Source organism: Vidua macroura, chromosome 1 (genome assembly GCF_024509145.1).
Source record: "Vidua macroura isolate BioBank_ID:100142 chromosome 1, ASM2450914v1, whole genome shotgun sequence".
In the NCBI taxonomy this organism is placed as follows: domain Eukaryota; kingdom Metazoa; phylum Chordata; class Aves; order Passeriformes; family Viduidae; genus Vidua; species Vidua macroura.
Genome location: NC_071571.1, coordinates 41,413,686 through 41,439,086, shown reverse-complemented (window position 1 = coordinate 41,439,086; position 25,401 = coordinate 41,413,686). Strand labels below are relative to the sequence as shown.

The window sequence follows — 25,401 nt, the reverse complement described above, 5'->3', positions numbered from 1 at the left end:
AGAGAGATTTAGTTGAACTCCATTAAAAGAGAAGCCCTTAAGTATCTGGGGAACTGGTAGCTTGTCTGGTAACTGATTGATAACCTGAGTGTAGAGCTTTTATGGATTTAAATGCTGTGATGTGGCCCTTGCCCTTCACAAAGACAGGCAAGTAAAACAAAAGTGGATGAAAAATTTTGAACAAAAATGTGTTCTTGAGGTAGGTAGTTTTGCTTTTGCTAACATATGGAGGAGCTAACTATGAAGAAAGCTCATAAGCTTATTTCTTCCAACTGGCCTTTTAACTCACAGGTTTAGATGTGTTGCACTGAAAAACAAGTGTACTTATGTAGCATAAATTTGGATTTATACTGCATCCTAATTAATAATTAATCTTTCCTCCTCTGCCCTGCTCTGTCACCTCTTGTGCAAAAGAATATTGATTTATGTGTGATTGCCTGCGCTTTCTTGTTTCTGTTCTAGCTGCTGATGCAAAGGAGAAACAGTACTGGATAACTCAGCTTCGATCCTGTGCCAAACATCACAAGGAAAGTGATTCTAAGGTAAATAATTAAGAGTGAGAAGTAACTATTATGTTTTAAGTGGAGTAGGTGAAGAACAGCATAGCTTGGATGATTGGCTGCTGTAATTAGTGGGTTGATGTTCAGAGGGTTTTGAGTAAAAGCAGCAAGTTGTCATTTGTCACTAACTGGAGCAGGATAAGTCAGTTTGGGTGATCCTAATAAATAAACATTTTCCTATAGATGACAAATAAGTGAAGTGCATAGTTAACTGAGTGGCTGAATCAACCATTTATTAATAAATACTATATGATGTCCTGATTGGTATTTAAAAATTAACTAATACAGTTTTATTTAATTTTATGCAACTTAGTGACTTTTATTATAGGAAGCTTCAGATAGATGTTAGCAGCAGTCAGTCTTCATCTTCTTTACTAAATTGGAAAGAGCTCATCATATGAAGAGTTATGTTATTTACTTCTCTTTGGAACTAATTGTCCACAATTTTTGTCCTCAAACAGTTAAATATTTTGGGCAGGTAAAAAGACCAACTGTGTAGACTTGAAAGATAGCAAAATGATGGGTTGAGGCTGTCTCCAACATCCAAGTAAAAATTGTATGAATTGTGGTACAAATAAAACCCTTTTTGACGGAGAATTAAGTAGCTGGATTATTTCAGTACTTTTAAAATTCTTACACAGTGGAATTCAATATTGTTTTTATATGGATGTGGCTCAGTACTACTCAGAAAGGTGCAACTCTACTTGATCAGGGTACTCTTACAGCTGCTGTTGGTTTGCAGCTCCTGTGCCAGATAATGATGCCAACTTTTTATACTCAATTGCCAGCAAGGAATTATTCCTCAGTATGTTTTCTGGTCACTTCTTAAATGCATTTAAATGTTTAGCATCTATAATTTAACTGTGATGAGGTGGTAAAACTGCTCTTCAGTATATATGATATTGGAGACTTGTGCAATGGCATACTGATTCTTATGCTTCTACACTCTATTAATTTTCATAATATTTCTTAATACTGGTTGTATTTTTATGCTTTTCCTGCTTGTGATAAATTATTCTATTTTAATAGCAAAATCTCATTTAGAATAGCAGTAATTTAGTTGAAGCTGATCTTTGTGGAACTGAAGTTGGGATCATATTTCCTCTTTAGGTAAAAACTGTTAAACTTAGCAGTAATTTCTGTTCAGACTATCTTTCCATGTTGAGCTCCTCCAATAGGAGTAGTATCTGCATATTTTGTTCTGAATTAATTTGTGTGTCAAGAGAAAAATCTTGGTGTTACAACAGTGAAAGTAAACAGCAATTAGTAGTGATCCAAAGAAAGCAAACAAAATTTTAGAAATTATCAAGAAAAAGAAGGACTAATACTTAGATTGCTCTAACTCTCTCAAATACTTGTAATGAATACTTTTATCAGTTCCCTTCCATCTCTGAAATGAAAAATTGGAGTGGAGATAATGAAGTACTTTTTGTCATATTTGTTATTCTTCTGTACAGGATGAACTCTGTGTGATGAGATTTGACTTCATTGTAGTCTTTTTTTTTTCTGGTGATGAGAATGGAAAGGGCAAATCAGTATAGTAAGTGCTCTGCAATGGCTGAATAGGAAGTATTTGTTTAACTGTTAATAATAATATTGGTATGGGGAGCCTCAAAGAAAAGAAGTTAAACTCCTTTTGAAAACTCCTTTTGAAAACAAAAAAAAAAGCACCAAAAGGACATGAATAGAAAGTGGAGAATATTTTGGGATGCTTTGGATGCCAAAAGTGTTTAGAGATTTGAAAAGTATTTGAAAACCAAAATTTTATTAGAAAGTCTTGACTAAATGAGTGGGAGGCTAGTAAATACAAAGCCAGTTTCTGCCACAGAAGATCTAAGGCACAAATCTTGGAAACAGGAAGGCTTTAGAATGGGGAGTATCTCACTGGACTACTTGTATTCTTGCATAGTGACCAACAATGCTGTGGTTTGCTCCTTATTCCTATGCTCATTGTGCAAGAAAATAAAAGTATTTCCTTATCTGAGGCGTGTTGGACATGTAGCAGAGGAACTAAATGGAAGAGTATTTCAGATAGTAGGAAGAGGGTTCTTGAATTTTTCTTGAAGACTGGTGAGTTACAGAAACTTGGCATAGGAAGTTGGAGTATAGATGTCTTCTGGAATAGATATGTTTAAATTAGCTTGAATCTGTTGAGTATAAAACAGAAATGCTGAAGAAGACTATACTTCTTAGTTCTGTGTTACAAATCAGGCTAGGTCACTTTTCACTTGAAATGTTTGTTAGTGAAGCACTTTTAATTCTCTGCTTTTGTAAGCCACAGAGCAAATAGAAAATATCTATCTTCTGTATTTTTAAACTTAACAGTCCAGACAATAAAATGTCCAGAATTTATGTGCTTCAGATGAGACCACTGGTGACTCTGGTTCTTATTCAAGAAGTGGACTGTACTTGAAGCAATTTTGTGCTTACCTATTCCTAGAAACTTTTCTTGTGACAAGATTTATCTCTTGTTTTTAATATGCTTTTTTCCTTTTCCCCCTCCTATCTTCTCAGTATTAGAGTATTAACTGAGAATAATATTTTACCTGGCTTTAGCATTGCATATAGTGTGAACTTGAATTTCATCTACAAATAAGATTTTAAATTTCTCTCTGCTTTTCTTTATAAAAGGAAGGGATCAAAAGCTTGAATGCTACAATAATTAGACTTCGGAGATCAGATATCATTTGCAAGGTAGCAATTCTTTGCAGAAATTCCAGAAACTAGAACAGAAAAAAGAAGGCATTTATATTCCTTTTCTTTTCCTCAAAGTTCCTTACTTCATATCCACTGCCTGGTAGGAAGTAGGAGAAGCAAGAACTGCTTCATTTCGTTGTGATGCTTTTTTTCTTTCTCTTGTAGATGATGGTACTTTATACTAAAGGATTATTTGCATGGGAGTGGAAACATGCTCTTTAAAATGTTTTAAATTTACATAAAATAGCATTCTGCTATTTTTAGCCACCTTACTGTTTCAGCTTAGGGTCTGGAATTACATAGGAAGGTCTGTAATGACACAGAGATACTGACACACAGAGATGTTTGACTTACTTTTGCATAATCGAGGACTTCACAAAAATCTGTATTTTTGGGTTTTGTTGGATAGCTCTACCATTGAAAGGACTGTCATTATGTGATTTGTTATTCTGCTGTCAGCAAGGTTGGATCTCTTTATTCCTTCCTCTCTGTATAATTTATACTCTGTAGTAAGTGGAAACTGCCAGTTATCTGTCTCTCATCATGCTGTTATAAGCAGGCAGATATTCATGTGTTCTGAGCTTCTGGAGTTTGAACAGAATCCAAGCTCTGTCTCCGCTGGGAACATCATCTGGAAATTTGGAGTCTGAGTGTTTGCTCCTAGCTTCTTCTGCAGCTTAAATTCACCTTTTTCCTAGGAATACTGAGATGCAGAAATTTCTAGCTGTTCTTTAGGAGTCATACTTGAATGTAGGTAGAATGGGAAGTGAAAAATATGCAGTGAGTAGTATATATTAAGTTATGCAAGTGGGACATAGTTTAAATGTGAAAAAAATCCTATAATGGGATAACCAGGCAAGCAGTGGGAGGGTTCTCAAGCATACCAGTGAAGTAACGTAGCGACAGGTCATTCATACTGGAGAGAGAGCACATTTTTAAAGTATTGAATAGATATTGTTGGACAGGAATTTGTAGAAAAACATGCTAACTTGGAGGATGTTTTTCAAAGCTGAAGCTATGTCACTGTTTCTGTGAAATACTCAGAGAAGAGCATTCCTTCTTGTTGCACTGGATCTAGATTAGCATTAGTTTCCTTTCTTTTTCACAGCTACTGCCTGCTTCAAAGTGCTACTGAATGACTTGCTGTCATGACTGTTTCTAAAACTTCAGCTGGGGATTAGAGTGGTGGAGGAAATTAAATAGTGAAGTGATTGAAAAAAGAAAGAAAAGGTTGTATACTAAACACTAAATTTAGTTGCATCCTAATGAATGGTCCAAAGGTGAGCGGTACAGTTAATGAGAGGATGTAACACAAGCTAAATCTCTGACTTTGTTTTAATTAAATTTTACATGGTAATGATAAAAAAAAACAGTAAAAGAAAAGTGTTCTCTGGCAAATAATTCCCATGCTGTCAGATAGTCTTAATGTTCTTGGTATTCCCATACAAGTCTCATTTCACTTAATTACAGATTGTTCAACCTCCATAAGTGTAAATCAACTCTATTGGAAGAAATCTTCTCTGGATAGGATTGCTGGTTCTTTTAGACTATTCCAAGTGAATATTTTGTACAAGCTTTAATTAAAACATTATTCAAATTTGAATTCAGTGATATAAAATGCTTTCAAGAAGGAGAAGGCTTATGCATAATTTCTGTGGTAACTTCCGAGAATAATTTTATATCCAGAAATTATCACAAGCTTTTTAGTCCTTCTGTTTCATCCTCCTTTTTTCTTGACTGTTTAATGATGGTGGCTGTAAAAGCAGTACTGCAAACAAACACAGGTTTTAAAACCAGCTCTTAATGCCAGTGTGTGGATTGGTTGCTGGATTTGCATATAACCCTTGTATATCTTAGTGTGTCTGTATCAGGAATGTGACAGGGAACAGAACCTTTATCTTGTGAACTCACTTCTGTGCTCAGATGGTAACTTTCAGCTTAGGTCTGTGTTAGAATAAGGAGACAGACTCCATTGTTTTAGGTTTTTGATTTTGAGCTGCACAGTGAGCTAGCTGCTTAAAATTGGATGGTGTGGATTCATCTTTAAGCTGAACTCATTTGCTGATTCCTTGCAGTAAATTGTAATCCAATTCCCTTCCTTCTGCTGCCACCTTTTGTGTGGGTTTTGTCATGCTTCCACCTGGGCGTCAAAAGTATTAAAAATGGCATCCTATTAAAAAGATCTTAGCTCTCTGACCAGCTCTCTGAGGAATGTGTGCCTCTGTCTCTAGTTCTCTACTGGCTTACCTCCCTGGGGTAATGGTGGGGAAAAAAAGTCCAAACCGGCCCCTGACAAGTGTCAACTGCAGTAGCAGTTTGGCTGTAATGTGAAACAGCACCTGCAGTAATGCCTCAAATGTAACACTTTTATCTAATCGTTATGAGGCAGATGTGTAATTATTCTCCACAGCTGGAAGAATGACTGTCATGGATATTTGGTTTTATCAGGTTTCTTTTTGCTTTAGTAATGAATGGCTACAGAGATACCTTTACATTTTAAAGTGGATCATTGGCTGGGTATTTTTAACATCTGCATGATAACTTTTCATAAAGCCAAATTGGTGAAAATTTCAAGTCCTTTTCAGTGTTGTTTTGGTTCTTCTGTGCATGTCAAATTGCTTTGCTTCTTGAGCTTCAAGTGTTCCCTCTGTTGGTATGCTTGACTGCTTCCTCTTCTCGTCCCTGACCTATGGAAGTCAACTGAAGAATGGCACTCCTAATTGAAATGTACACTGAAATCCTTACAGTAGTGAGGCTGATAGGGAAGCAGTGCTTGGCTGTTGATAGTTGTGTGTTTGGCATCTTTTTTCCTCCCTTTGGAAGCTTCATGAAAATAAAGAGTTGCTCACTGCTTCTAAAATCTTTCTACAGAAATGGAGGATTTAATTTTCAATTTAGGATTGAACATGCTCAAATGATTCTTGATGAAGAAAAGATTTTATGATAGAATGATTATCATAGTCTCTTGCTGAAAAAAAAGACATATATTGCCTTACTGAAGATCATGAAGCACTATGATATTCTATCAGAAAAGTTAGTACCATAGACGGTGCTTGACAGAAATGTGCAAAATATTATAAGCTGGTCCCTGTGCAGTGCTGAAGTTTGGATGTTATGTAGATTCTGTCATTTGCATTTTAATATTTGTGAATGATTATAATGTAAATGAAGCAGAACTGTGTCTAGGTTTATCTTTTATCAGTGTTTGTTTACTTAGGATGCATTGGAAAAGAAGTAGATGGGAATTAAACCACTGAATGGTGGTGTCTCAACATTGTAATTACTTTCTGATCGCGCGTGACTTCCCATAATTCTCAAGCTGCATGCAGGGATTGGTTTTCTGTGCTGTATATGTGCAGAGGAGTAAAGGAGTGTCATTTCGGTAATTATTATTCAGAGAAAAACATCTGTGGCACAGTGCCCGTGGAAATGATGATTATCAACCATAAGCAGATATGACAATTCACTTCAGAAATTATTTTATTGATCTCTGGAAAATTGCATTTACTTTCCAAAATAAACAAAATTGTTTGCTTCTGGTAAGTGGTGAAAAACACTTCAGTTTCTTTGTGAACTGGAAGGGCAATCTCCTGGGAGAATGAGTCATGAAAACATGAGTATAGTTTAAACTTACTGTTCTGCAATTCCATTATTTTAATTGTTTGGATTTTTGATATCCAAATGGAAGCAGTCATTATATGCTTTTTAATCTTGGGGATGGACAGGCTATTAAAATAAAAATCTTAACCCAAGTCTGTTTTAGCTAAGCATACTTTAGCTAGCTTTAGGTCATAAAACCCATATGAATGCAAGTTACAAATTAATCTTGTATTAGCTTCTTTATTATTCTTTTATTGGTTTCATTTTATTAGCAGGTGAAATGTTGGTGCAATGGTAAGGTGTAGCTTCAGGAAAGAAAATTTGCAGTCCTTTTGGGATGCTTCAGCCTGTGGATTTCTTGACTCATTATTGGCACTGTGCATTACTAATGTTGAAGAGCTTACATTTTCCTTTCATCAGACTTTTCACTCTCTTTTTATTTATTTAGTTGCAAGCCAGAAAGCAGTGAGACCAGAGAAAATTGGATATGATAATAATTAGAGGGGCAGATCAGTCATATGAGCAGTGCTGAGGGAAGAGCAGGGATTAGGCATAAAGGCCTATCAGTTACTGTCATTGCTTTGATTTCTCGTGAGAGTGACTTTAATGGCTGTTGTAGTATCATTTATAATTAGAGTGCTTTTAGCAGTGGAAAACTTCACACGGGTTTTCATGTTTTAACAGAAATGTAAAATCCTGATTTTTGCACAGCTGTGTGTCAAAATGCAAAAAGAATGCTTGTCATTCCCAGTGTTGAATCTCAAGAAATTCTGCAAAAGAGGAGACAAGTATTTGGCTGGGACATAGGTGTTGACAATGTGCTGTAAAATTCAAAAGTGCCTGAGGGGTTGAGTGTGCAGTTCCTGGAGAGTCCTTTTCTGGCAGTGACAGGAAGAAGCTGTCAGAAGGAATTGGATGCTTCCCCCATTTTCTTGGATGCAGCAGGCACAATATTCTTCTGCTGTTCTCTGTGGCAGTGGAGGAGGGGAGTCCAACTTGAAAAGGTTTTGAGTGGTTCCAAAAACTGCCTCCTGCAGGCATTCACATGCATGTGTGACTGATTTTTCAAGTTTTAAGTTGCAAATTTTTATGTTTGTCACGGAGCCTTGCCTACAGATAGCTTCATGGATAGCCAGAGGTCCTGGTGCTGAGCTCATTTAAAGTTTGTATGTTACAGGTGCCCTCTAAAGAATAATACCAAATTTAAGTGCTGGAGTATTTGTGCTGTGGGCTGGTGGAATTTTCTGGCACGTGGTTTGGAAATGTTGGGTCACTATTGGATGAAGGGTGTAAAGGGACAGAAAACAAAGAGGTGAGGAGAGCTTGCTTATAGACCTGCAGGAGCTGCTCACGGACCAATGTATTTAAGCTCTGATGCTTGGCACAGACCATGTATGTGTGAATTCCAGATTGCCAGTCTCCCTGACTGGATGAGCTACATATGACTGGAGACTCTTCTGTGCTGCAAGGGGAAGCAGAGGGCTCTAGGAGACTCACTGGCAGAGGTGGTCTCTCCCTGGAGATCACAAAGCTCCATGCCTTGCCCTGCAGCAGAGCTGAGTGTCAGGCACACCAGGCAGTGGATCCATGGGCAGCCCTTGCCAGGCTGTGTGCTTGTGTATGTAGGGACTTGGGTTTACCTAGTGTCCCTGTAGCAGGACAGACTTCTTGAGCACCACCTACTACTGAAACTAGCGATAGGCTGTTTTTTCTGATTTTTCTCTCCTGCTCTACTGAGCCCCAAACTCCATGCCCTAAATGACTGTTCACCAGAAGGTGCTGTGAGCTGCTGCATACCTTGGCAAAACTTAGGAAAAGCCATCTTAAATGCACTGTGGTCCCACAGTCTGAACTAGTGCATGGATTTTTCCATATGTTTTGTGTTAACTTCTGTTATGTGCAGAAGAAAAAGAAAATCAAGAAAATCAAAACATAGTAAAACTTTACCTCTCACAGAATATTGTTTTCTTTTAAGTGAATCTAATGGGAAAACTTAGTTCTACTTTGCTGTTGTTTGTCTGAATCTTAGAATCTGTTTAGCTATATGAAAGTAGCAGATGTATATTTTTATTATTGTGATAGTGTGATACTAAAATATCAGTGAATCTCAAAAGATTTAATTTTAAAACAAAAATAACTTTTATTAACCTAAAAGAGAAGTTGATTTTTCAATTAAAAAAATGAAATTACCTTGTTCTTCCTCTACACCCTAAATTTAGTTTAGAAGGTATTCTGATACTAGTCAGTTTGAAAAACAAACATTAGTGAAATATATTCCACTCTTATATACTAGGAATACCCTTCTTCTGTGGAATATATGTTTGAAAAAGGAAATCCCCTTCTTTCTCCCAAATACCTTTTCCTCTGGCTCTTATTTTAATTGTAGTTATATCTAAGCCATGCTCTTTCAAATGGAAGATGAATTATGGACCTGGCAACCTTCTGTGCCCTTCTGACAAATTACACTTCATGCTGCTTTTTTGCCTTAGAGTCAAATCTCGTTTTAATGCAGATTTTTAAAATTGTGATTTATCAGCCAGGGTGGATAATTTTTTAAAAGATACTTATTATTGTAATCTTATTGGCCACGGTAGCAAAGAATATATTCATTTCAAAAACAGTCAGACCATCATTCTTGGAAGCATTTGTAAATGTTAAATCCAGGGCAATGGAATAATAATTATTTCTATGAGATTAGTAGCTCTTTGCACACTGTCAATGTGATAACCCATTTTTTAAACCTTCAAAAAGTCTAAAGTCTGTTTTATGTGGCGGTGGCAGAGGGATTGTGTTACTTGATTCACTCCTTCTCCTTGGCAGTGCCAAATAATCTGCCTTGTCCTTTACAGTCAGTGTGGTGGTAACATAAGGCCTGACTTCAATTGCAGTGCTAGTTGGAACCTGTTCACCTTGGTTTGAAGATTACCGCAGAGTTGCAAAAAGTGACATGGAAGGTATAAGAAGAGAGATTATACCCAAGGAGTACTTTTGTGTAGGAAGATTTTTGTGTAGCAGGTTCAAGAGAGGTACCTCGTGTTGATGGTGACTGCCTTAGCAATGTTGTAGGTTGCCATTGTTATTTGTGCAGGTTTTGAAGGAGAGGTGGAAGGTGTTTTACTCATGGGGCTGTGTAATTTCTTCACTGTCTTAAAGTGCAACTTAATGTTACTCTCTGAATTGGTTCGTGTTTCATGAGGTAAAAGTTACTCTGTTTCAGTTTTAACCTTACAGATGCAATCAACAGTTCAAATAGAAGGGAAAAGCTTCTTTATATTGCAATTTTATACGTGATGTCCCATGGTGATCTGGTGCCCAGCTGAGCTTGACTGAGAATTGGTGTCCTGTAGACCTCCAGGATAACTTGAGTTTGAGGTCTGCGGAGAGCAAATTGAGATAGCATCACTGACAGATGGGTTAGATAAAAACCGAATGTTCTGACTGATTTTATAGGTTGTATGTTAAAAGTATTCATACTGCAAATACTATTGGAGATTTATTTCTGGCCTTTTTTGTATACTGGGTTTATCCCAAGCTTATCCCAATTCCAAAATGTGTTGATTTCTTTAAGACATGTTTTGTGTAGAATGTTAATGTTTAATTGGTGTGTGGATTTGCCTTGCCAAAATTGAACCTCCTCTGATGTTGAGAACAATACTACACTGTTTCAGAAGTTTATCAAATGAAAGTGTTAAGATTTTTTTTCTTCCTTGCTGTTCACACCAGTTTGGTGAATTGTAGGTCAATAGCTTAATGAAAAATATTTGTATTGGCATTGTTGTTACTCTGTCTGCAAAATCTCTCCTAAGCTTTTCTAAAAAGTAGGATTGTAAGAACTAAGCAGCATATTATTCCGTAAGAATTTGTGAAGATATTTGCAAAGACCAATTTCAGGCACGCCAAGAAACAAAGGCAACAGCTCTAATGCTTCCAAGAACATCTCCTGAGCCATGCATATGGTTCAGAAGGAATAAATCAGTTACACCTCCAGATTTAGGTTTGTGAGAAAAGTAGAACAATGCAAATGTATAGCCTGAATTGTAAATTTTTGCTTGTATAAAGGTTGCTAATATCACAATGCTATTGCTTGTTCTAGAGCATCTCATCCTCACGAAGTAGAAGCTCATCTCTGCTGCCACCTGGGACAGCTAATTCTGCATCTCCCAGTGGCCAGAAATACATGAATCAAAGTGGGCCAACTGTTGTAACCATCACACATCACAAATCACCTGCAGCTGCTCGAAGAGCGAAGAGCCAGCGATCTGGTCAACTCCATGAAGTCCGAGAGGTAAGAGAAAAACATCTACTGTTTTGCTATAACTTGGAAGTGCTTATTTTGCTTCAGAATAAGCAATTGAGTCTGACAAATTAACGATTCTCTTTGTTTCCAACTTTATGACGGCTTTGTTTTGATCCCCTTGCTGTGCAAGAGGTGGGCTTTAGTTCTGGTTCAGCTTCAGGTCAGGTGTATACAGATTTTTTTATGCTGATGTTAAAATTAGTGTGTGCACATGCTTAAAAGTGAAGTAGATTGGCAACAGCTCCCAGGCTTTGCAGCGGTGTTGCAGGACTGGAGGAAAATCTCTTTGAAGCTGCGTGCAGCAGTACCTTTCAGATCGGAAAGTGGGCCCTGAACCGTTTAAATATAGCTGGGAAAAAACTACTTGAATAAGTCTGATGAATGTGTGAATGAAAGCTTAGCTCCCCACACTCAGCAGTTTGTTGTTATGCTGCTGTAGTCTTAACTTTGTGTCAAGTTTATATTGCTGGCCTTGCAGAGGAAAAATGGTTCGTCTGTATCAAATGCATGGAAACCAAAGAAGAAAGCTTGTTTCTTTTAAAGCCTGTTTGTACCAGTATTTAAGAAATTTAACTCATACCGATTTAACTCTGTCTTTCAGACAACAAAAATAGTACAGTTTTAAACTTAAATAGTATTGCAGATTTTCACAGAACACACTTTCATCTTTCGTCTCTTACTCTTTTTTGCTTTGTCTTTCATGTTGAGAATTTGAATAAATTCTTGGGATGTGCTCTGGATGAAGGCTTAAATCGCACATCCTGAGGAGGAATGCTTGTTTTTCTTCTAGTAAACATTAGAAATGAAGAACTGACTGTCTGAATGTCACCCACATTTTCTTTACATTAGATAAAACATACATCTGTCTATTTTTTATAAAAATATCCTGTCTTTGTCTACCAATCATCTCCCCCAGGTTACTCCTAGCATGCATAATGTATTTGCTCTCATAGGTTGAATTCAGAGTCCACCTTAAATCTATTAACAAAATCAACAGTGGGAGTAATTGCAATTTTGTCAAATGAAGCTGAGTAAGGCTGAAAGCTGTTTGGAAGAGAGTATTAGTGTATGTGCTGATCATAATAAGTTGGGAAGAGAAAAAGCCATCAGTTGCAAAGAACACACCTGGAAGAAATAAATACTAACCTACAGTGAAACAATGAGTAAGAGGTCAGGTATCATCCCTGCAGAGAAGGCCAGTGAATTGCTGACTCACTTGTTTGTGGTGTATTGCAATGTGTTGTCATTCCAAAAAAGGTAACTATTACAGGACTTCAGTCTGTAATGATGGAAGGTAATTATTTTGTTTTGCTTGATGCAAATGGTATCTCAGCTTCAGCAACACTTCCTTTTAGAGGGCTGCAATAATAATGAAAGAAACCCCTCAGACATTGAAGATACAGTAATGGCTGAAAGAAATGAGTGCTGTTCTGGGGAAAGGGTACTAAGATGTATGATGCATAAGCAAATTTCATAAGACAATATGTGAAGTTTACCTTTTTATGTGTTGGATATTTTGTATGTGTGTGCTGCTTCCTAAAGAACAGCATAACAGTGGAGAAATCAGACCTTCTACCCTCTTTCCCAGTTTTGTGTAAAAAGTGACTGCTTAACTAATGTTGTTTCTGTCTTGTGAAAGGATAAGTCTGTTTCTTCCAGATTAAGGAAGGAGATTTTATTTCAACAGTATGCTCTGTGCACTTCCTTCTCTTCTCCCCCATTTTCCAGAGTGAATAAAATAGACTTGGGTATATGATACCTGTGTTTTCAGGAAATACCTTTGTTCCATGTATGAGTCAAGCAGTGACTGTTAGATCCACCCTCCCTTGTGAAATTTATCAATTAAGAGATACGTCCAGAGCCCCTCACAAAAGTGCGTATAAATCTGTTCTAGTCCTGTTTTTTTAATCTGAAACAATGAAACATAGGAGCTAAAAGTACAGTGAGAGAGAGTTAATCCTTTCCTCAATGCCCAAATCTTTGCTTTTTATTTGAAATTTTTTTGTATGATCTGGATGAAGGGAAGAGACTGCAAAAGGATTATAGATTGATGTTAGTGTTCTCCTGATTGAACAATGCCATTGAAGCTTTGACAGGCAAATAAGTTTTTTTTTAAATTGTTCTATAAATAGGACTGCATTAGCTAATTTTGCACCTTATAAATACAGTAGTTGAGTCAATGGAAAAAGTTGATCTGCTTCTGGAAAATGAGAGGAAGCATGTGTTTTAAATTTCACAACAATATTCTGATATGGTAGTGCTACCGTGTTATATGAGAGGTCTTTGAAAAACAGTAGTGCTGCAAAAAGCGACATCCTTCACTTGGCATGTGTGGTGTTTGCTAGCTGGGACAATGGTCCTGAGCAAGTGCTGAACTCGCGATTGCATCTCAATTCTGAACTTTCTTGATCTGGCCATATTATTTTGAAAAAAGTGAGGTGTATCTCCATGTTGTAAATAGGGCAGAATATGCTCCTATATTTTATATAATGCAAGATGTTCGGTACTACTTGATTGTCCTTTTCCCCCTCTTTTCACTTCATAATAAGAATAAACAAAACAGTAAGAATGACAAAAACAACAATGTTTCCTTCTGTGGTTTGTTCTGGTTGATTTAGTTTTTGTTGATTTGTTTGTTGATTTCTGGTTGATTTGTTCTGGTTGATTTTAGTTTTTTTGACAGGCTAGAGAATTTTAGCATGAAACTAATTGTAGCAAAGAGGTCTATTTAGCACCAAACTGATAAACAAAATCGTATAAATGTAGTAAATACAACTGTCTAGGTCTGCAAAATGACACATGTAGTAAGTGTTTCCATTGTGAAATTGGAATTTCATCTATTTTCCAAATTTTGGTAAGTTAAAATTGAGTATAAGTATGGAGCTTTTGACTACTATAAAAAATTTATGTTTTAATACTTGCCCTACTTTTGTGTAGTGTTGAATTGAAAAGAAGCTCAGAAGCATTACTTTTCATCATAATGTAATTTTTTATTCTGTTTAATATCTCTTAAATCAGATTTTTGCTTATATTAACTTGGTGTTAATAGTGCAGTCAACACTGATTTATGGAATGTTACATCAAAACTAAAATTAACTGTACATTAACTTGTGAGAAATGATCTGCATCATGTTGCACTTCATGCAGAATTATTAGAGATCCTACCTCTTTATTTGGACCGTAACTTAGCATTAAAGCGCTACTTGGAGCTAATTTTTTAGTAACTGATTTTATGGCAAACTAAGTCTCTGTGGTCTTGAAATTTAATTCTGTTTTTAAAACTGTGCATATTATTATCCTGTTAGAAATTTATGATTAGAGTTACGCTTTCAGATTTCTTTACTGTGGGTGGTTAAAATCAACTGGAAGGTTAAGCCAAGTGGCCGCATCATACTTCATATTAAATTTTAGCTGCCACTGAACTAAATAATAGTGACAGAATGGTCAGAACAATGTTTATTTTGACTGAGTGTCTGACTCTTGTACAACCTCTGCCAGTGTTATCATTGTTGTTAAAGTATCAAGTGTGTGAAGATTTTGTAGTAATTGATAATAATTATTTACAGACATTTAGAGAAATAAAACTAAAAGAAGTCCAGAGAAATAGTTCTTCCCACAATTTTAAAAAGCCAGTGAAGGATTTTCTGATCAGTTTGAAATGTGTTTGTTACAATTTTTGATACCCTGACTAGTCGACAGTATGGGTTTCTGAACATTTGGTACAGGGAGATCCAGATTTCACGGGGCCTCTACCAGTGTAACATCTCTTTTGAGTGCCAATTGGCAGTCCTAGAACTTGGAAAGGGCTTTTGGTAAGATGACAGTCCTACTGCTTCTTGCAAGTCCCTTTCCATATATAAACAGTTACTATTTGATTCCTGCAGGAATTATGCAGCTAAATGATAGTTTTTTGCTTCCTTCCTCAAAGTATGGGGAAATCTAGGACTTGCACCTAGGGCTTCATGGAGTGAGGTTTAACAGCAATTTTGTGAGGCAGCAATTCTGTGTACTTATTGGGAGAAAGAGATTATTCTAAAACACTTCTGAGGATTTTTCAAGTGAGAAATTAATGTCTTCAGGTCACTGTAATATTTGGATAGCAAAGTTAGGAACTGTGATTCCTTACTGTGAGCAAAAAAGGATGCTGTTGTGTGTGAAGTGTTTGTTGTGTCACAGAATTACAGCATTGCACAGGCAGCATTGTAGGTGACAAAGGAGATGTGGTACTTAAACCACTTGGGGAAGCATTAAGACTTGCAGGACTTTCACAGGTGTGACCTTTATGTGAAGATGTACACTAAACTGTGTGTTGATGTTAAAGCTTTGTAGTAAATGCTTAAGCTGGTAGTGGGGGAAATCTTGATTGTTTTTGACCTATGCCAAATTTTACTTTGCAGCTTTGAAAAAGTCAGGTTTTGCTTTTTATTTTCTTTGAAAGCATGTGCTTGGAAAGGTCAATGGATAAGGTCTAATGTGAGTCCTATCAAAAAGAATGCTGTAGCTCTAGATATTTGGCATAGTGTTGAGGTTCTGTGGGGTTGTGCAATAAGGGTGCATGAAAAAAAACGGATTCAGCTCCTTGAACAGGACACCATGCTTAGACCATGCTTCACACTTAGTGTGAAGTATGCACAAAGAACATTTAAAAATCCTCTTAAGAATTTAAGTGTCTTTGAAAGTATGTGCCTAATTTTGTGTAAAATTACTTTGTATAAGTGGGGAGAAATGTTGTATATTAGATAATTGCTTTCACTGGCAGTTCTCGCCTTGATTTTGGAGTGCAAGAAGATGAGAGCTAGCTTTGTAACAAAGATGACCTTTAGGTATGCATGAGTAATAAATCAAATATTTGCTTTTAGGAGATGAAAATGATCTCATATCCACCTAAGGTATGGAGGTAGGATGGGCTGCTAAACTGTGCTAACTTCAGGCTTTCTGGCACTTTTTTTGGGCAGAGCTGATAACCTTGGACTGCAGCTACAATAGCACTGCTCAGGTCTGTGTTGCTGTGCCTTTGCTAGTCAGGTATAAAACTAGTTACCTGAAATCATATCCATTTTTCTTTCTAAATATGTTTTAGTATAAAAAGCTACTTTGTGGTGTTTTCTTTGTGGTAGCTTGTGGTTGATTCTTTTAACTAGTCTTCTTGCATTTCAAAACTCGTATAGTAAATACACTCTAGACAGATTTCTCAGTTGGAGTGACCAGGGCATTTCATCTCTCATAAGTACTGCAGAAAGTGTTTATACTGTTTCAGTTTTGAAATGCAAGTGTCCTGTACTCTGTTCATTTTAGGAAATAATACGGTGGTACAGTGAGTGGCAATTTTGGAAAAGGAAGGGAGAGAACACAGAGGAGTAGCCTTTGTTAGTTGCAGCTGTCTAGTTTTTCCTGGACTTGTATTTAAAATATCTTCCTCCAACCCCTCACTATACATAAGAAATTAGTAGAGGCTTATCCTATTGATCATCTTCTATCCAGTACATTGTAATATATACAAGTAGTCTTTAACTATAGGTGGATGCTAGTCAGAAAATGAGATATGTGACTGAGGAAGTTACATCCTCATAACACTGCATCTATACTTTATATGCATTTGTATGTATTACACTTCCATTTGTCTGCAAACTCACTGTCAGAAAATCTTCACTTTAATTATCTGGGTGGGAAAAACAGAAGAGTGTCTCCACTCTAAAACAGGTAATGTAAAAGTACTTGGAAAAAAAACTTAAACCAAAACCAGCTGTTTCTCAGAAAGCAATGGATACTTCTTGTCTTGGAGAAGAGTGAAGCAGAAGAAAAGACAGAAAATGTTTGTGTCAGTTTTGTGTCCGTTGAAGTCAATGCAAATGAATGAGTGCTTAAGCCTTAATTCAGTAGTTGATATTAATTTGGCACAGAACATGGTGATGTAAGTTATACTACAGCTACTACTATTTAACTGTGTTTAGACACACTTTTCGATTTGAGAAGTGTTGTAATACAAATTTGTGTTACAGGTACATTTAACAACTCAGTTGCAGTTGAGCTCGTTGACACCCAAAGGGTTGCTCCCAGTTGGGTTTTAACAGGAGCCATTATGATTTGTTTAGAGGTATTAATTCTGTAAAAGTATAAACCAGTTTCAAACCTAACATGAGGCCTAAAAGGGGCAGTTGCAGATGTTACCTCTGCATTTTTTTCTGAATTGGTGTTGGCCTCTGTTCTAGAAACCTGTGATACTTGAACAGTGTGAAAATAGAAGTGTGAGCGCACAGAAATGTTCTTCTGGCTGTACAGCAATGTTTGTGTGATTGCCTGCCCTTCATCTCCTTAGAGAGAAAAACAGAATTGAGAGCATGTAGAACAGATGCAGTTACTTGGTGCCTTCTGTGGCGGTTTCTTTGGAAGCCGTTTGTCTTGTCTATAGACATCTATTCTCTTATACCCGCTTATTCTATCTCAGGTTAGTCCTGCTAAGATCAATAGAAACATGTCGCCTAGGGGAGTAAATGGGATGCTTAAATCTCTACCAATGTCAGTCTAGTGTCTCCCAGAGTAGTAAATGTACATATGCTTATAAAAATTATTCAGTAAATAGTATTAACTGTCTCACTTTAGGGATAAGGTGATAGAAATTATTCTAATACTATAAACTAATTGTTACCATTACATAAACATGAACTGAATACTTCTCTGATCTCTGAACCTTTGCCTTATGTTTGCAATATGTTTGAGGTCGCTAAGGGTGCATATAAGTAGCATCCTCCTAAACTGCACTTTGTTCTGTGCATTTGATTTTGTATTCATGTTAAGGTTGAGTCATCCTGGGTTCCAGATACCCAGGCAGGGAGAATTAAGGTTGCTATGGGAATCGTAGAGCAAATGTTCCACTGAAATTACACTGTTTGTCCATATGGGTTATGTCAAGAATGAACCTGGCTCATTATTTCTGATATTTCCTTCTACCAGCCCCCCACTACTTCAAACCTGAAAAATATGAGTTATACAAACATGGCTGCTTTTCATAATTTTTTTTTTCAGCCTGTAGTTTAGCACTAATTGAGCATGTGCAAAGATGATAATTTTCCATCATTTAATAAATGGCAATTTATAAATTAGGGATAATACTGTACGTATGATAACTACATTCAGAGATTGCTGCAGCATTCATTTTCTTAAGCAGTTACAGAGAAGCCAAGATTATTCTTTACAGTTATTAAAACATTTAATTACATTTTGAGTAAATGGTAGGTTCCCAAGGGATCCTGAGAGAGTTACATTTGAAGGGAATTCAGTCTCCAGTTTTTGTGTGCCTTCAAAACTGCCACTTATTTCTGCTTTATGTACAAAATTCAACTGTTTCATGTGCACATTTAAAACAGCATAGCATATCATACACATACGTGCATTTTTTGAAAACTACAGGGTTGTTTTCTTTCACAACTATAGCACAAATACTGTAGTAGCTTAAAATCAGAGTTCTCAGTTTGAAAATGAAGCTTTAAAGAAAACATATTTCAGTAAATCTTTTCTTGGATGGGGGTATCATATCCCATGGTCTTGTTTTCAGTGCAGGGTGGCTGGCTGATGCAGCAGTGATTTTCACAGCAAACCCTGAACTAGGGTGAGAAGGGGCACCTTCTGCAACTCTGTAATGCAAATTTTACTGCTTCCAAGATACATGGGCCATTTTGTTAACCCACTCTTACCTGCTATTTTTACTGAATTAAGTAGAATGTATTTTTGAATGTTCTCAGTGGTAATATATGACAATGTAATATTAGGTGGCTAGTGAAGCTTCAAATACTAAGTACAGAAAGTACTTATATAAATGCCCTCAAGAAGAAAGTAACCATAGAAATGGCTCATATATTTTAAGCATAGCATGAAGTTTACATTATTATGCATGTTTATTGAGGGCTTACTGTAATCTTCACCTTCTTGTGTAACACCTAAAGTACTGAATGCGACTCTAAGAAACATGGGAAACATTTTGAATTTACAGCAAATAGTAAGCACTGTTACTCTTAGTTATTTAACAAAGACCTGATTTCTGACAATTTTTGTTGCATGTTCTTACTGTAATGCTTGCCTTGCAAGTGTTGAATGCTTTGGAAACTGTGCTACATAGGTGCTTTTCAGCAGCTGCTTACCTGCTTCTTGGTTGCAATTCAGATTTCTGACAGCATGCTTTTGAGAAATGACCAGTAAGACGATGGCTAGCAACATCTCATCCAACAAGCAAACCTGAACTACATCTGCCCAAATCTGACATATGCTTTAAAGTAGCACTTAAGAATATAATAATGGTGATTTTAAAAGATCTGGAGTTATTTTTTCCAGCACCAGATGTTCTGACAGAAACCTCTGCATCTTTGAAGCTACTCATGTTGAAATGTGTAATTTATGTTCAACATGGCCTTTTCTCTTCTGAAGACTAATTTCACTCAAAGTCCAAACCCCACCTTTTATCAATTGTGTCCTATGTTGCAGTAAACTGATAGAAATTTCCTGTGATTGCTGATGTTGACCTAATGGCTAGCAGCAACATTTTAGGAGCTCTTTGGAATGCTTGAAATTCACAAATGGGCCTAAATTCCTGATAACCAAAATATGCTCTCCAGATCAGGGCTATAGCTGTTTACTTCAGCAAAATGATCCTTCTGAAGCATAAGGAAAACTGCTACTCAGAAGAGCCCACAGAATAACATCTGCCTATGAGTAACATTTAATGACTAAAAATAATGACTTTGTGAAGTAATTTTAATAGTAAAATTGCATAGGAATAAATTCCCTCAAAGTTCTTTTTATAAACTGCTCTCAGTGCTGTATTCTGTGGTTTAAAATAGAACAGTGTGCTTCCTGCTTGGCTAGATGGCAGCCAGCTGCCATCCAAGATTTACTTGGATTTGTGCACTCCTTCCTTTTGTTTCTCTAATTTTTTGGTTCTGGATCACTGAAAGCAACTTGAGGTGGGGGAAGCAACCTTGGGAGCTGCTTTTTCTCTTCCCTGTGATTTTTCCTCGAGATCTCAGCTCTCTGTTCCCACTGAGTTGTGTTTGACAGTAAAAACAAAGTCTCAATAGATGGCTTTTAGTAGGATATGGTTAATAGAAAATACTCAAGAAAAGGGATCACGGTGAGGGAACCCAGCACTTACTAGTTGTTTTTGTACAAAATGTCATGTGTTACCCAGATACATGGAATATTCACAGGGAGCTCCAACACAACAGGCAAAAGAGGAAGACTGTCATATCTCCTGCAACAGGCCCTGATGCCCTGACACCTCCCTCCAGTGGCAAAGTGACCAGTGCTAGGTTGATACTGATCATTTTGCAGAAGAATAGCTTACTCTGATTTGTGGGAAAACACAGTGGTCATTGATACAATTTGTTTGAATCACATGCTTTCACTTGTGTATTTCTTATGGCAGCCAGCTCTTTCTAAAAACTTTCACTTCTCACCTAAAGACTTGTGTAGTGATTCCAGGAAAGACTCTTAGACAACTGACACTGTCAGAGGAATTTTTTTTTCCTAGTGTTTTAGTACTTTTCTTTTTTTGTAAATCTTCCTCTTCCAAAGGGAAAATTTTGTGAGGGAGAAGTGTTCTCCTTCAGATCTACGCAAGATTTTCAGATTTTAGCAAGAAGGTATTCTCAGAATAATGAAAAGATTTTGGGAGAATGACAGGAAAAGCTTCCCTCCCCTCCCATTTTTTTCCTCTCCTATATAATGAAGCCACTCACAGAAAGCTGAATATTTATCAGAGTATTGATTAAGACTAAAAATATCCTCTAGTTTAGAAAATCCAGGATTGCCTGTCTGCATAAATACTCTCTGGCAAAATCTGAACTTTTTGTCCTAGTCTGTCTGCATGGACACAAGGTCTTTTCCTCACCCCTGCCCCCAGTTGCCTTTCTGTCATTCAGTACCTCATTTCTCAGGTGAGGAGGACAGATTGAATACAGAAAGCATGCATTTAACCTTATGTCTGGGGTTGTCATGTGTGGTAAGGAGGTAGCAAAGGGAGGCATTTGATTTGTTTTCGCCTGACATACGAGGGGTGTTTTGCTGAGATTTCTGGTGGCATTCACAGGAATCCTGCCAGAACTGCTTTGATCCTCTTTACTAACCATTTGTATTGCAAGGGCTGTGAAGCTCTCTCTGCTGTCTCTCTGCTTCCCAGATTTAAGAAGCAGACTTCTTTAGAAACTCAGAACACTCAAATTGTCCTTGGGAGTGTCTTGCATCCAAATAAAATGTCTTTGTGAATTCCCAGAGAACACTGACAATTACAGATATCATATACTTTTTGGTGTTTGGAGATGGATTTGTTAAATATATCCTGTCTTTAATTCTTCTGAATAGAATGCTGCTTTTGTAAAACAGTTAAGTCAGCTCGCTTTCTTGCTGAGCTTCTGCCTATTTTAGAGGGAGGAAGGGAGGAGCTTCCTCATACACCTGAGCTGCAACCAACTGAGAATTTCTTGGGAGGGTAGATTAGTTTTCCTCCTCTGCCACTGCATGGAATGTTTAAGGCTTCCAGACCATCCAGCAAAAGAGACCTGTGTCCCCCTTTTCCTCTGTCCCTCAAATCTGGTGATTTCATGGACTAAAGCAATAGTATTCAGACCTACAAAATATGAAGTCTTACTATTGTAGCTGTGTAACTAATAACAAGGGAGCTTGCAGATGTGATTAATAAGCTACTGGATAGTAGGCCAATGAGAAAACGTCTGTAGTTCATCAAATGATTAATGAATGTTGTCTGTGCAAAATAGAATTATATTATAAGGATTTGCAGTAAATGTCCAAGTTGCAGAATTTGAAGATACAAAATAGGAATCGAATGTGTAAAAAAAGGAGCATAGTTTCATGTGTAGTGTATGAAAAAATTAACTAGCCAATTCAAAATTTTCCTGACAGATGTAGGTAAATAAGAGCTGCTCTCTGGAGAGTAAACCCTGTGCTGAGGTCTGTGGAAAGCTTATAGTCCCTGGAGGTGCTGATGGTGACCAGTGGGACAGCAGCAGATTGTAAGAGTAGCTGAGAACAGGAAACAACTGAGCCAGCCTGCCTCCTCCACTCCCTGTTTTTCTGGTTGTCTTAGACTTGGCTTTTAGACTCAGTCCTGATGACATCTGATGTTTGCTCTGTAAGGTTTTCCTCACAAGGAACCACCCTGTGGAGTGCATGGTGAGAAGGCTGAGCACAAAAAGCCAAAACAAAACCCCAAAGGAAGTAATGTTTTGTTAGCTGAGACAATGAAGATATGTAGCAACTGACTTTTCAGTTTTTCCCGTAACAGAGATTGTGGGTTCCTGGTTAGGGAAAAGATAAAATAACAGATGAGGGTGGAGAGAGTTTGTTTTCATTCTCCTTTGAGGGAAAAATTTGAATGGTTAAAGCAGAGAGGCAGGGACTGAAGAGAAGAAGAAATGTGCTCTGGTGATTAGCTTCCATCCTGATTGTCAGAGGTATAGTTCTGTTTGTTCCATCACTTTTTGTGTCTCTGTCTGCAAATTGCATGCCAAAGGAAAATTAACTTGCTCCTTTGAAGCTTTGTTGATAGGATGTATGCGTCTGAGCCTTAAGAACTATTATATAACAAGTCATTCCAATTCTAATGTTCATTGTTTGCTTTGTTAAAATAATTGAGGTCAGCTGGCTGCCACCCTGAGGTGATGATAATGGAGAATTTTGTGCTTATTCTCAGTAATGGGAGGGAAGCAGTAATCAGGAAAGGACAGCTGATACGGGTGTCATTATCTGGTTCCATCTTTCCAAGATACTTTCAAAGTATCTCACTTGGTGTTCTAGGATCCTTCCTTAAAACATCCTTCCTTTTTTGTCATTAGCATAGTAATGTTCACAGAGGCTACTGTGGGTCTTACTCCAGATTGAAGATTTGTGGATAGAATTCTTTCCTGTTTACAGTTTTGGTCTGAAGGTCAGGTTTTATTGCAAGCCAAGTGTACAGATAAGTTACTGGTGGTCATCTGGTCTTGTACCTGTTTCTATGCTAGACACTTTAAAAGCTGAAGTGCAAAATTATCTTGATAAGAGATTTCTGTTAGCTATTGGAGTACGTCCAGCAGCAACCTCTATTCTTAGTTATTTCATCTTAGTTATATATTAAGCTGTGATTTTGTCTTCCTGGCTTGCATGCTATAGATAGAATCCCATTGCAAGATCTGTTATGTGACTTTACTGAAGAAAAGAGTGAAATCTGTAAAGCCTTGTCAGAAAATTTCTTTTGTCAAGTAGTAAGATGGACATAGCAAGTAATCATGAGTAGTCTGAGAAGTCTTCTCAGTAATTTAAGTCAAAGCAAAAGTTTGCTTCCTCTGCTGTGGTTATGCTTAACTCAAAACAACAGAGCATTACATTTGGGGAAAAAAAAAGTCACTTCATGGTATTTGTACAAGTTACCTTAATTTGCCAGACATCTCAATTGGTGAGGTATACGTTGTGAGCCGATGATTTACAGTATTTGCGGTAGTCTTGCATGTGTGTTGATGCTCTTTCCTTTTTCAGAATAAATAGTGGAAAGTGGGCAAGTTTAATGGAAATACTGTTGGATTTGTGAATATGAGCTGAATTGGTCACTAGCGTGTCCAGTCAGTGACTGGTGTGGTTGCTTTAGTGACATAGGACTTCCAGGTATCAGTATCTTACATTTTGATGTTTTCTTGATAGATGTATGTATATATATATATACACACACACACACACACCTATATTCTACTTATACTGGCTGTTTTAACTTTTGATTTTTACATATGACAGTTTGTGGTGTTGATGAAATACAGGTCAGTATTGCAAGAGGAGTCCTTGCTCAAGGTCAGAATTGATGACTGTGTTAGGTTCATGTGGCAACACAATATATTGCATTTACAGTGACTCAAAAGGTTTTTATTTCTTGTTTGTGGACTCTTCTGTTCTTCATTTGCTTTTAAGAAAAAAGGTGTTTTCTATGAAATAAAAGAAAAAAAAAATCCAAACACCTGTGAAATCTGCATGTTTAACAATGGTTAAGTGTCCTCACTCATAAATAATTTGTGACTTTTTCTAGAATAGTTTGAAAAGCTGGTCTCACCTCTTGTCCTTTTCCAGTGTTTTCTGAAAAGTTACTTTTCTGGTACAATTTTCTAAAAAGCAAAAAACTAATATTTCCAGAAAGTGTGTATGTGCATGTGGCAGAGAGAGAGACTGTGTTTTCATATTAGAAAAACACACCCCAAATAAAGCACCAACCAATCAAATCCTGCCAAAAAAGAGTGCAGCAGCAAGCTCACTATTTCCCAGTCTTTAAAAGCAGTAAACGTCTCACAAGGACAGCTTGACTTCGAGTTTTAAGGAAGTGATGCATGTTGCATTTCTATTACTATTAAAGTGTCTAAAGATATTTCCTCACAACTGTTTATTTTTACAGATGCTCTATTTTTCGTATAAGCATTTTTTATTATATTGTTTATTTTCCCATCTTTTTAATAACTGTTTTCAACTTGCATGCAGTCAATAATGGAAAGGATTTAAAAATAAAAATGACTGCATTAAATCTTTCAGAGGAATTGCCTACAGATAAGCTGTCAGACCACGTGCTGCTGGCGATGGTGCGCAGAGATTGCTACAGTAGAGAAAAAGTGTTATTAACTGATGGAGCAGAATGTCTCTTTCATGAATGATTTCTAGCATGTCACAGTGAGCTTGATGGTGCAGAATTGCTGTGGTTTTCCAGTGCTAAAATAATGTTTTCTTTTTTCTCTGGAGAGTTTTGGATTTTTCCTCATGCATGGGTAGGCATATCTTAATACTGACTGTAAAAGCATTCAATTATGTTATCAACACGATTTAAACAACATTTAAACAAAATCTAAAATTGAAATTGCTCATCTGTATCGGATTGTTGCTGGCACAATCTAAAGAATCTCTCTCATGCTTTATGTTCTAGAACGAGGGTGGGATGATCTGAAGCATTTAAATCATTATGTAGAAAGACAGAATTGGTGATGTTACTTGTTTTCATGGCCAGCTCCATTTGGCCCCTGTGACAAAGGGAGAGTGTCTGCTTGCCCTCTGAGGTCATATGGCTGATGTCATTCTTCCTTTGAGGAACCTGAAGTCACTGTCTTGGGAGGTGCCCCTGCGGCAGCTGAGGATTGAGTTTTACAGATGGCATAAAGCTGGTGTTTGCTTTAGGTTGTTGTGATGCACTGTGTTAATTGGGCAAAATCCTGTAGGATCAATAATTCTGGAAAGAAA

At 37.0% G+C, this 25,401-nt stretch overlaps 1 protein-coding gene across 2 annotated transcripts in view; it reads left to right on the top strand.

Annotated features, from left to right (window-relative positions):
• Positions 1 to 25,401, top strand: part of OSBPL10 (oxysterol binding protein like 10) — a 112,806-nt gene that overhangs the window by 32,575 nt on the left and 54,830 nt on the right. For both annotated transcript variants that reach the window (XM_053984114.1, XM_053984121.1), the window contains exons 3-4: positions 463 to 542; positions 10,951 to 11,142. In XM_053984114.1, the coding sequence (XP_053840089.1) occupies positions 463 to 542; positions 10,951 to 11,142 (272 nt within the window). The remainder of the gene's footprint in view (positions 1 to 462; positions 543 to 10,950; positions 11,143 to 25,401) is intronic.